A 12,332-nucleotide genomic window follows, 5' to 3' on the forward strand; every position below is an offset into this window, starting at 1 on the left:
TCATAATATCAGCTGTAGATAAAAACCCTTAGGGACGTAAGATGTAACCGAGTGCCATGTTTGGTTGTTTAACTCCTGACGGTGGAGTTTGCGGACAAACAAACAAACACAGATCAGAAACAGAAAGCAGTAAACACGAGTCGTTTGCAGGATCAAATTTATTCTACTGACAGATCAATCCAAAGCAAAAGTCAGTTTCTCATAACTCGTCACACACTGGTGGGAGCAACGTGGGAACTAACACAGCAATGCTTCTCAAACAAACAAACCATGTAAACTGAAGCCGCGCTCCTCACTACAGTCAAATATGCAATGAGAGCAAAAACCAACTCTGCCCAACACATTAAATAAATCAGTAGCTTACCCAACGGACATGCTCAGGCTGCTTATAAAGCAGGCTTACAATCAACTACCATATGTGGTCCATGATTTAGAACAAGTCGCAGGAGATTTTCCTGACATCACACGTTGGTCTGCATCACAGGAATAGTTTTAGATTTTAGGAAATGCAGATTCATGAAGACTTTCACCACTCTCACATAGTTTGGTCCATAATTTGTTGCACAAAGACACTTTGCCTCTGTACACGATCACAGCAGATATGTTTTTAAATGAAACAGTCTAGATATAATTTCACTCAAGCATTTTAAATAAAAATTAACATTAACCGTTTATGAATTATACAGACATTATATAGTCATTTTTATACAGTCTCCCATTTTCAGAGGCCTGCTCCTATGTTAATACAGAAGGTTTACAACAAGGTGCAAACAACTGGTTAGACTCGAGAACAGGAAGGACACATCAGACTGCCGGAAAACAACTAGAAGAGCTCACGCTGTTCTGGACAGATGCAACCCAGACTAGCTCATGGGGACGTTTGGCTGTTAGGTGCATTGGGGGGGTACTAGTGTTTACTGATGATGTGGCTGTAGATAGAAGCAGCAGGATGAACTGTGAAGTGTGCAGGGTCGTACTCTCTGCTCAGATTTAGGCAAATGCTGCAAAGCTGATCAGACAGAGCTTCACTGTGCAAATGCATAAATGAGAGAAAGCAAACTGCAAAAGCAACCCAAGAGTTTCTAAAGGCAAAGAAATGAGATTTATCAATGGGCGAGTCAGTCATCTGATCTCAAACCAACAGAGCACGCTTTCGACTGCTGAATACAAAACTGACGACAGAGAGACCAAAACAAGCAGCGACTGAAGCTGGCTGCAGTAATGGTAACGTCCATGGGCTACAGACTTCAGTGGTTGACTTCATCAAAGTATTGATAAAAACCCAATTTTATGTTGTGCTTTCTGAGCCTCTAAAAATGGCTCTAATTCCTAAACAGTTTATGCAATTCTGTTAAACTCTTTGAAAGCTGCAGGTCTGCACTTCAATCACATCTGGTCTGTTTGATTTAAAAGCCACTGCGGTGGAGAACGGAAGCAAAACTACAAAAATTCTCTTTGTCCAACAAATTATGGATCTGTTAGGGTTACATCCAGCAGGCAGGTAGATCAGCACAAAGAGTGGGAGAAGAAACCCACTTACAAACACTACAGCGTGTCGCCATTTAACTCGCTTGGTCTTCTTTTAGGAACATAATCCAAGTGGAAAATTCACAGTTAGAAATGACATTTCACTGTGGGTTAAGAAGAAGACTGAAACACAGTTTCTGTTTTAAACACTTATTTTTTGCACATATTAAACCGACATGTGTCATGTGACATGTTAATAAAAGATTTAGAGATGCTAACAAAGGAAATCTGTCACCTAAAGAGTGCAGCCGCTCTTATTGCTGGGTTATTTTTCCATTCATCACTATAGCACAGTTTGCACCTTGCACTACTCAGTCTATCTACATTTTTTTACTCATTTTGAACTTTTGTGTTTTGATTTATAAAGTACTTATTCTACAGCTTGTGTTTCTGACTGTTGCATGTGAGCTTTTGCATTTAAACCTTCTATGAGCGTAATTTAAAGGACTTTCTCGGGACACGCCCGGTAAAGGAGCTTATTCGTGCTACACAAACAAGCAATTTAACCAGCTGATGATAGTGACTTCATGTTGAGTGATCAGATGCGAGAGGTGCGTCGGTTTCCCATGAAGAATGAGTTGGTGGCTTTCCTTAAATGTGGAACTATCCTTTTACATATGCAGCGATTCATCTTCCTCAAATCTAACTACGCTACTGCACATCTGCATCATATAAGAATAACAAAACATGTACACAGCATAAAAAAAAAAAATCAATTAAAGAAAGTTTGGAGGCAGCATCGCAGTCCAGTCGTCAGTGTTATCATTAGTGGAACTAAAGTAACTTTTTTACATGCCTCGAAAACCTCGGGCCTGTCTGCTTCAGACAAAATAAGTGATTTGTTGACTTGAAGACAAAATTTTCTTTAATTCTGAGAAACTTTTCAACTACATAAGGGTGTCGCACCGTGGCAAATTTACAGTGTGGAAGGAGGGAGCGTTTGTGGCCAACACACTGTTGGTTGGAGGGAAATGTCTGAAATAAAGAGAGCCCGATCAGACTTTTTAGACCAAGGCTCCGTCTTGGCTACAATACCACCTGGTGATCCAGCAGCCGCTGGCTCGGCGTCGTCACTGTTCTTGCTTCGTGCAGGCAGGGCAACAGCTGAGGCAGCGGTGAAGGCTACACCGCGGGTGTAGAACAGAGTGTTGTGCGATGGTGGAGCAGGCATCCTCCTCTCAGAGCAAGTACCAGGTGGAGAACGGAGCCTCCCTGGATTTTATAGTCTGCTGCTGTTTTCTCATCATTCCTGAGGAAAGAGACGATGCATTCAATACTCTTTTCTTTTTTTTTTAATGAAAATCCATCTGACACAAATGATTTATTTTAATACGTAAAACAGTTTAAGCAGGTAAAGATGTGGAACTTTTCCCTAATCGTTTTGAGGATAATGTCGACATACATCTGTAGTTCTTTGTATTATAAAAAATGCTGCTTCAGAAGAGAAGCGGTAGCAAAAATTAAGACAAGAGATTTCCTTCGTTAGAACAACAATAAGCTGTAAACGTTACTAAAATTCAACGATGAGTAAAAGGCAGTTATCTCACCATAAACCTTACAGAGTCACTGCTAACAACTAAAGTGACCCTTTAGACTCGATTGCTTTGCAAACAGCAAAAAATGATGTTTATGAATCTAACTCGTAATGATTTAGCTGCATTTTTGTGCCTGATAAGGCTGAATATGGTGGCAAATGTGGGAGTCATTGTTTCACCCCGTCCACATTCAAGCACCACCCTGCAGTTTTCGAACTAAAACGAGGTCAGCAATGTGTCTGTGGTTGTTCCTAAAATGCAGTATATAGGTGCAAAGTGGATTTTGTAAAATTTACACTTTATAAAATAAAAACCTATATGTGCAGATGGATTTTTGAGTCCTATGTTTCCTTCTTGCTCCAGTCAGGTGATCTGAGTCTCGTTGGCACAATGGCATGAAATGTCCTTTAGCATATATTTGACTGATTTTAACTATAAATTTAATACATTTTATAATTCGCCTGGGTACATTAACCTGAGGTAAAGTTGATCATTCTGCTCTTGCCCTTCCTATCAGTATTAGCATGCTAATGCAGATTTGTTTCTGTGACAGATATAAATCTTAAGTACAGTTTCATTTTAAACTAAGGCTAACTGATTTCTGGCAGATACACGTGGTGCACTAGTGAGCATTTGCTACACTGGGATATTTATTTTAAGAGATTTACTGTAATAAACTACACTGTGTGCAGGTGCTTCCATTAAATACATCCCCAACCTCACTCTTTAGTAAAAAAAAAAACTGTATCCGGGTCTTACATCTGTTTTCCACTGTAGATTAGCCTCTGCTGTTGGGGAGGGATCCCCTCTTTCTCCTCCACCCTTTCTTTAATCCGCTCCACCTGGATGTACATGAATTAAAATGCACTGAAAAACACACCGACTTACTATCTGCGCACATCAAAAAAAGACAAACATGTACCTTATCTGTGGGCTCTATGTCAATCTCTATCTCCTTGCCAGTGAGTGTCTGTGATAAAAACATTGTCAAGCAAATGATTTCAACGGATCCAGCAGAGGCAGTGAGTCAGTAATAACAAGACGAGTCTCAAATCGTTCAGTATGACGGACCTTACCTTCACTTTAATCAGCATCTTTGTTGACTTCTTCGTAGAAATATCAGTCAAGTGGGATCAGTGGTGCGATTTTATATTAAAGGAATGTAAAATATCTCCAACTACGTTCTGGAATTTTAGGTTTCGATGTGGTATTTTGATGAAGATACGCGATATTCCTCCTCTTCACAGAAAATCAGTGGATACTTCCTGTGTCTTTCCCCCTTCTCGTTTGTACGTTAACCGTTCCGCTTCGTGGATTTCCGGTTTATATATTTTATTTTCCGCAAAAACAAACAAACAAACAAACACAACATTCAAACCTAAATGACTTTACGTTAACTGGAGCCAGGTCACAAGAAAAGCAAACCCAAATTTCTCACCCAAGTACCTTAAAAATCCTTACGGCATCAGTACCACATGACGTAAAGCGCAAGTCGAGTTAGTAGTTTTTACGTGCGTCGTCTCCTCCGAGCAGAAGCCCTTAAAAACTACAAGGCGGGTGCCAGCGGGCGTCCGCCACAATAAGGTTTCCCGCCAGTGGAGACGGAAGCTGAAGCGGTGAGGTTCGGACCAGATCTGTTATTTTCCCAACGGTAAGTACTTTGTTTTGGTAAATTATTAAAATGGTAGATAACTCACTCATTTTATTGTTATTAGCTCATGCTTACATGAACGGTCTGTGAGTGACTTCAGCTATTAACCCCGTTATGTGGTGTAACCTTGAATTTTGGCATCGGACCTAAAAAAGCAGGACTCATTAGCTACAGAAGGACTTAGTCCATTTTCATAACGCAGTCCCGGATTTTCCCCGAGTCTCTTTTTCAGTCCTTGAAGGATTCTTGGCTTTTTGAGGGTCCCTCCTGACGTCAACTTTGAGCGTACCTGCTTACAGTTACTTGTTTTTCATATACATGGCTGTTTGAATGACAAAGTAAGGGGTGTCCTCTTAACATATGAACTTTCCTCTCTTTCATAGATCCGCACTGCTCCATCTTTTTCCCTGTTAGACCGGCTGCTGCTGCTTCTTTTCGGAAATGCCTCGTATAGAGAATGACATCAAGCTAGACTTCAAGGATGTGCTCCTCCGGCCAAAACGGAGTACGCTGAAGTCTAGGAGCGAGGTGGGTAATGCAGCTGTGCGCAGTTTCCACAGGAAAGCAGACTGACCTACATGCAGATGTTTCCATTTGCTAAATCATTAGCTATTCTTGGAAAGTGAGCCCACAGGCCATGCGACAGTGCTTTAAAAGGGGCACAAAATACAGTCTTGTGTGGCTCTGCGAGTCACCGCAAATCATTGGTGGGAATTCCAAATAACCAAAATAAATGTTTTGCCAGCTGGTTGCATAAATTAATTCTTAAGTAATTTTTTTTGGCCTCCTCTTGTACCACAGGTTGACCTGATGAGGAGCTTTACCTTCAGGAACTCTAAGGGCAGCTACAGAGGGATCCCCATCATCGCTGCTAACATGGACACTGTGGGGACCTTTGAGATGGCTGTGGCTTTGCACCAGGTGCAGAAATGTTTGCTGTTATGTATTATTTCACTGAGAAGTACTGCTGGCAGCAGTAGGGAGTGATTGAAGTAGTCCAAACAGAAGTAGGTGAACCTAAATTTATCTAAGCCATGAGTAATGTGAGTGCCAGTAATCCCTACACCTGAGGATGGGCACTGATTCTCTTACCTGTCCCTGCTGAACGGGGGATTAAAAACAGGAGGCGTCTGATGCCTCAGTTTAAATATTGGTGGCTTACATGTGGAATATTTCTATATCAATAGAATGATAATACAAACAACTGTGTGTTTCTTTGTATTATCTTACAATTCTATTAACCTTCTCAGCCAAAAAAAGATAACGACCACATCACAAACACACACTTTTTTTTGTGTGTGTGTGTGTGTCATTCATTAATACTGCCCCTAATGGCCATCAGATGTCACTGCATGAACAGTGTAAATATCAACAATTCAGAGGCATCCGATGGAAGACAAAACACTGCTCAGTAGACCATTTAACACTTTATTTCTCTTTCACATTACTTGTAGAAGGGAGATGCGTCCTGCATGACACGTTGCCGCGGATCTCAAAATGGTGGTGCGCCCCCAACAGTTTTATTACAGAAGCTCTCTCATTCTAGTCTAAACAACAGTGTCCCTGTAACTTTCCACTAGAGATGGTTCCCTCTTATCTACATTTTCCCAGGCAAGTGTGAGCGAGAGTCTGCAGCTTTCTACTCCCCAAGGACACATGGTCTCATGCCTTTTATTTTTCAGGGCTGTGTCTACTTAATACTACTCTGTATAACTTTATAACACTCATTATTAATAAAAAGCATAGCATTATTGAGGCACTGCAAATTATTTAATCCCAACAGCAGTGACACCACTTTTCTGTACATCTCAAAGTAAACCATGCAGTGCCATCTGGAAAGTGACTGAATGGTAGCAGCTTCATTATTCAGCATGACGGTGGTTTCAAACACACTGTCAATGAAGTTAAATATACGCGAATATAAAAAACACAGTGGATCACTATCAGCCATGGATTGGCCTCCTCAGAGTCCAGACTTCAATGTTATTGAAGCAGCGTGGGATCATCTTGACAGAGAACAGAACAAAAGGCAGAAACATCCAAAGAAGAGCTTTAAATGTCCTTCAAGAAGCCTGGAGAACTATTCCTGAAGACTACTTGAAGAAATCACAAGAAATCTGCCTCAGAGAGTTCAGGTTGTGTTGAAGAATAAAGATGTTCACACCAAATATTGACTCTCAAACTCGTTAGAATTGTGCAAATTCTTTTTTTGCCTTATATTTTGTATGTTCATGCATTTTTGCACCGATAAATCACTTCACCTATTTCCCATTTTTCTACCAAAATATAAAGAAACTCGGGTGGCTCAAGACTTTTGCACAGTACGATAGGCTGTGTTCTTGCACTGCTGTATGTCTGCATGGATAACCGAATTTTGTTCTTTGTGTCTTCCTCCAGTTTACTCTGTTCACTACAGTCCACAAACATTATACGGTGGATGACTGGTTGGAGTTTGCAGAAAAGCATCCAGAATGTCTGGAGGTACTCACTGCTGTTTGAACCAGTGATTATTAATGGCTTCTTAACTGTAAGACGAGTCTCACTCTTCTGTGTTCGTCTCTCAGAGTGTGGCAGTCAGCACGGGGACCGGTGACGGTGACTTTGAGAAGATTTCGGCCGTGGTGGAGGCGGTGCCGCAGCTGAAGTACATCTGCGTGGATGTGGCAAACGGTTATTCAGAGCACTTTGTCCACTTCGTCAGAGACGTCAGGGAGAAGTTCCCCTCGCACACGATAATGGTCAGTTCCTGATTGTGAATCCTTTTAAATGCCCGAGGAAAACGACATTTCTCGGATACGTGCTGATTTTTATTTTTGCTCAGGCAGGGAACGTGGTAACAGGAGAGATGGTGGAAGAGCTGATCCTCGCCGGCGCCGACATCATCAAAGTAGGCATCGGACCAGGTGAGCCTTAAGGCACTCTGAGCTCACTCGCCGTGAGGTTATCTTGCCTATTTTCTGCACAGGCATATTTAAATTCTAAGAACATTTTCTATATTTATATAAAATTACCCACCTTGTTTATGTTCCTTTTTCTCTGCTAATAGTTATTCATATTTGCCACCATGCAGTCAACGTTCATTTGCCACATAAAGACTCAACAGTGCTTAAAACTGCTGTTTCCTGTTTCTCTCCTCCTTCCTCTTCAGGCTCTGTGTGCACCACCCGCAAGAAGACAGGAGTTGGCTATCCTCAGCTGAGCGCCGTCATTGAGTGTGCAGATGCAGCCCACGGCCTGGGTGGCCACATCATCTCAGTGAGTGCAGTAGCGATGAGAAGAGTTTGAAGACGGCATGTTTCCTGTGTTAAAAGGAAGCACACAGGAAGTGGTCGAAGGAATAGAAATAGAAGTGTGTCTCAAAGCACAAGTTCTATTTTTTATTTTTTTAAATCCCTTTGAATCAATAACATATGCCATTAATTTGTGAGCTTTCTAGATGCACATGGTTGAGTTTTAGCTGTTTCTTGTATGTAAAATATGGGCAGTACATTGTGTTATGCACTTTCAAACCATTGCATTCTTTTTAACGGCCAGCAGGGGGCGGTTCCTGTGGTCGAGTCAGATTTAATACATCGATAAGAAGCTGCCCCTTTTTGAGTTTTTTTCATCTGAGATCTCAGTAAACACTCTCCTAAAGTGTTTAAGGTCTCAGTCGTTGCTTAAAGTCTTATTTATTGCAAAATATATAAATTTTAATAGATTTTGGGTATATTTATATTTGGAGTAAAATAGAAGGTAAAGCGGGGTGTCCTCCACCCAGGGTGGTTTTCCTGTGGTTAATAAGTGACTGTTGCAGCGACATGTGGCTTAACAAAAACAAAATAAGGGCTCAGTTCGAGGTTTTGAAAAGGAAGTGCGCAAAACAAGCCCCACCAATATTATGACTGATGCTACTACTGATGCTCGGTCATTTGAAAATCAGATATACAAGTTAAACTGTCATAACATTTATTTCGTGGAGTTATTTATTTACTCTTTTACACTTTCCCCGATTGCTTGGATCAGCTGGTTGTTCCTTTGGTGTTGCCAACCAGAATCCCCTCTGGTGCACATCTGCATGGTTCAAGAGTGTTTGTCCCGCCTCTTCTTTCCTTTTTTGAGCCAAATAGATAATATCAGCTGATATCCAGATCTGACCCTAAACTCGCTTTCTATTTTAAATCTCATTTCAAAGCCCATCAGTTCAGACTTGCATGCTCTTCATTATAACATGTTCTTAGTCTGTTTACCCTGATGATCATTTTATTGTTATTATTGCATCTGTCTTTTATGTACTGTGTGTTTTCCACTGTTCCTGGACAGAGTTTAGACTCGTTCTTGTCATCTAACAACACAAAATGTTCTGGACTTTTCCTTTAAGCCGAGACCTGTGAGACAGAAACTGACATTGATTTATATTTAGTTTATTACTCATGGGCCGTAGCCTGATGAAACTACTGACTGTAATTCCCAGGTCAGTGTTATTTGTTAGAGTTGTGCAGCCATGATAAAGTCACAGTCGTAACGCCTTGTTTGCTTTCACACAGGACGGGGGGTGCACTTGCCCGGGAGATGTCTCCAAGGCTTTTGGTGAGTTGCTGTGTTTTCAAAGAGAACTTGAACTCCAATCTTAAAGTATAACTAGCGTGAAAACGGAGTTTGTTTGTTTGGCTCTCAGGTGCTGGAGCAGACTTTGTGATGCTCGGTGGTATGCTGGCCGGCCACTTGGAGAGCAGCGGCGAGATCATCGAAAAAAACGGCAAGAAGTACAAACTGTTTTACGGCATGAGCTCCGACACGGCGATGAAGAAACATGCGGGAGGCGTGGCTGATTACAGGTTGGCGTCAGGTGCTTGGCTGTTAGAGGAAGGTTATTTAGGTGAGATGTCATTCATTCATTTTCTTTGCCTCCAGAGCGTCGGAGGGGAAGACCGTGGAAGTTCTCTACAAAGGTCCGGTGGGTGACACCATACGAGACATCCTGGGAGGGGTCCGCTCCACCTGCACGTATGTCGGTGCAGCCAAGCTGAAGGAGCTGAGCCGCAGGACGACCTTCATCAGAGTCACCCAGCAGCTCAACACCGTCTTCGGGAACGACAGCTGAACGTCCGGCTTTGCAAAGAAAGAAGCGGCGCTGGTTTGACTCCCACATGCCATTTGTCTGTTAGTCTGGTGTAAACTGAAGCGAGCAGACGTTTTATTACTTAAAAACATCATATTTTGATACTCGTTCTGGTAGTTTGATGTTAACGTTCAGCGCAGCTCTAGCTGCGTAAGTTCCACTCTCTATAACAGAAGTATTTTCCAGCACACAGACTCTGGGTCTCCTCACACTCTGAATGTTCCAGGTCTGAGTGTGTTTCCAGGTAGTAAGATGCAGGCTACCTCTGCAGGCCTGCTCTCTCATCATTCCAGTGCAAACTCCTAAACGCCTTTGTCACTGACATATAAAATTATAGTAAATGTCTTAAATTATTTATACATCCTAAATGTTTCTGCAATTGCTGTAACAAAATTATAACATCGACTTGTTTTTTTAGAAAACCTGTCATTCCTTTGCTAAAGTTTTGCACTTTAATGAGTTATACTTTCTATAAATGATCTGTTAGTGCAATGAGTACAATCTGGGAGCACAGACAGCATGTAGTAATGTAGTGCTGAACTTACAGTACAGATGTTATTGAATCTATTTGTACTTTTGTCTTACCTGGTTCAGCTGCTCCTGATCAATACCAAAGTTTGTTTGTTTCCTTTTACAAACGAGAGCTTCAAGTAGATTTACTGTAATGATTAAAGCCTTTAAATAAACTGATTCCTTCATGTTAGCTTCAGAAGTCCTTCAGTGTGAGTATTTAACAGTATTTAGTTTCACACAGTTCATTTCAAATTGTTCTTATGTAAACTGTTATTTTTTCTTTGTCATATTTGAGTGAAGATTTAAAAAAGGCAGTTTTTATATTTCAAAACTCACGTTACATTTCATCCAGTCAATAAAAACCTTCCACAACTTCAAACTCCAATGACTTTATTATTGATTAGATCATTTACAGTGTGTACACATAAAACTAGAGATCTGTGCCACTTATATCACTTTCTGTCTTAAACTGCTTCTGAACTAATGGTAAACACAACAAACACGGGGGTATAAGAGTTCCAGAGGATGAGGCTGCACGTCTTCTTTGTTGGTTTCCTTTTATCCTCTCCACGCATGTCACAGAGAACAGTTTGTGGCTCTGTTCTTCTCCTTTTTGTTTGTATGCTGCTGTTAGACATGTTTTCCCAGCAGGAATGCCTCCATGAGTGCAGTCCTTGATGCTCTCTTTTAATGAAACTGAGGATGGCTTGAAATCTGATGAATCCTTGAGTTTTCCATTTTTATTTTTTAATTTTTTTTTTTGCCTGTTTCTGGTGAAAGTCTTCAGCCTGCTCAGGAGCACTCCACAACAGTTTCTGTTCTCTGGAAAATATCTCACCACTGCTAAACCACACACTGAAAGATTGGTCAGACAAGTTTGACTGAAGCTCCCTTGTAATGTTTGCAGTTTGGTTTAATTAACAAGAAACATTCGCAATGTCACAAATACAGAGTAAGCTATCGATTATATTTAAGCAGAAACACACCAGCCATAATTTAGCACAAGAGTGTTGAATTTGCACCATTTATGATGAAAAACCCTACTCTAGACTACTTTTGCAAGTTTTAGCAGTAGAGAGACTTTTGCACAGCCAGCACCACATGTTCATTTACAGATAATCAGCATTTTAAGAGGAACTAAAACTTACATGGTTAATAAGAAATGTGGTGATGTGGGTTTTGGACAACAGCATGAGCATTAGTTACAGAAGTTCACAAAGCACCGCTGTGATTCGTGCTGCACCAATAATATTTCCACAAGAGCAGGTTGATTTGGAATACATGGGATAAAAAGCCCCTCCATAATAGTATCCATCAGTAGACTCACCATAAATCTGCCCACATGAGCATTTCCACTGATTCTGATATTGTTGCTGAATCTGTCCAAATTTAAATGCACTCTTTGACCCAAAGATCGATACATTTGTCGCTTCCTTTTCTAAACCCTGGAGACAAACAAAAGGCTTGAGGTCTGAGCTGGTAGAGCTGATTGTTACTGTGAGTAAGTTTATTCTCTGGTGCTGCCCGATCTTGCTGAAGAATGATAATGAGTCTGGAAAGCTCCACACAACTTCCACTATTTGTGGTCTGTTCATCTGTGGTTCCACATTTCCACCTGGAGTGTTGATCACTTGTTGGGAAACCTTATAATGCTGTTGGGGCGTTTCAATTTTGTTCATCCCAAACCCCATCACAGGTTGAGTTTCTTTCATAACCCAACTAGACTCTGTTGTGAGAGAGAAGAGCTGGTTACCTTGGCAGCGTAGGCCATAGATATATCCATCCTTCATATTGGTTGCGTAAGTGTCGTCACATACACCGATGGTCCAGTCACAGTCTTTGGAAATGCTGATCACCCATCTCTTAAAGTCAGGAACAGGAAGTGTACTCTTAATGAAGAATAAGCAGGAAGAACAAAATGTCATCCACTGACTGTGGAAAACCTTCCTGTTGTCTTTGGACAGCGACATGCCAGGACCCAGAGACTGTGGCTCAAAGATCAGGT

The 12,332-nt window shown here is 41.2% G+C and overlaps 2 protein-coding genes across 4 annotated transcripts; one reads left to right on the forward strand and one right to left on the reverse strand.

Annotated features, from left to right (window-relative positions):
* Positions 1-140: 140 nt before the first annotated feature.
* On the reverse strand, positions 141-4,603 carry nedd8 (NEDD8 ubiquitin like modifier). 2 transcript variants are annotated; one of them, XM_042212725.1, is made up of 5 exons: positions 4,509-4,603; positions 4,139-4,368; positions 3,985-4,032; positions 3,822-3,904; positions 141-2,776 (listed from the first exon to the last, which is right to left on the reverse strand). In XM_042212725.1, the coding sequence occupies exons 2-5, from the start codon at positions 4,154-4,156 to the stop codon at positions 2,650-2,652; spliced, it is 276 nt and encodes a 91-aa protein (XP_042068659.1). In that variant the 5' UTR covers positions 4,157-4,368; positions 4,509-4,603; the 3' UTR covers positions 141-2,649. The 2 variants fall into 2 exon arrangements, with proteins under 2 accessions (XP_042068659.1, XP_014196297.1); XM_014340811.2 differs by lacking the exon at positions 4,509-4,603 and having other exon boundaries at positions 4,139-4,462.
* gmpr2 (guanosine monophosphate reductase 2) lies at positions 4,571-10,706 on the forward strand. Of its 2 annotated transcripts, none has more exons than XM_005944560.3 (10): positions 4,571-4,713; positions 5,097-5,241; positions 5,515-5,634; positions 7,111-7,194; positions 7,278-7,451; positions 7,535-7,616; positions 7,862-7,968; positions 9,240-9,282; positions 9,371-9,530; positions 9,607-10,706. In XM_005944560.3, the coding sequence occupies exons 2-10, from the start codon at positions 5,155-5,157 to the stop codon at positions 9,794-9,796; spliced, it is 1,047 nt and encodes a 348-aa protein (XP_005944622.1). In that variant the 5' UTR covers positions 4,571-4,713; positions 5,097-5,154; the 3' UTR covers positions 9,797-10,706. The 2 variants fall into 2 exon arrangements, with proteins under 2 accessions (XP_005944622.1, XP_005944623.1); XM_005944561.3 differs by lacking the exon at positions 4,571-4,713 and adding an exon at positions 4,754-4,998.
* The last annotated feature ends 1,626 nt before the right edge of the window (positions 10,707-12,332 follow it).

The sequence above is a fragment of the Haplochromis burtoni genome, unplaced genomic scaffold (assembly GCF_018398535.1).
Source record: "Haplochromis burtoni strain Fernald_Lab_line unplaced genomic scaffold, NCSU_Asbu1 Contig_388, whole genome shotgun sequence".
Classification (NCBI taxonomy): Eukaryota; Metazoa; Chordata; class Actinopteri; order Cichliformes; family Cichlidae; genus Haplochromis; species Haplochromis burtoni.

Bases quoted from the DNA above. Each gene is read 5' to 3' on its own strand.
- gmpr2 (XM_005944560.3), top strand. From the start codon at position 5,155: ATGCCTCGTATAGAGAATGACATCAAGCTAGACTTCAAGGATGTGCTC. The intron at 7,617-7,861 runs GTGAGCCTTAAG...CTTCCTCTTCAG, and splicing joins CAAAGTAGGCATCGGACCAG to GCTCTGTGTGCACCACCCGC. The intron at 7,969-9,239 runs GTGAGTGCAGTA...GCTTTCACACAG, and splicing joins TGGGTGGCCACATCATCTCA to GACGGGGGGTGCACTTGCCC.
- nedd8 (XM_042212725.1), bottom strand. The intron at 3,905-3,984 runs GTACATGTTTGT...ATGTACATCCAG, and splicing joins ACATAGAGCCCACAGATAAG to GTGGAGCGGATTAAAGAAAG. The intron at 2,777-3,821 runs GTAAGACCCGGA...CTCTTTCCTCAG, and splicing joins ATCTACAGTGGAAAACAGAT to GAATGATGAGAAAACAGCAG.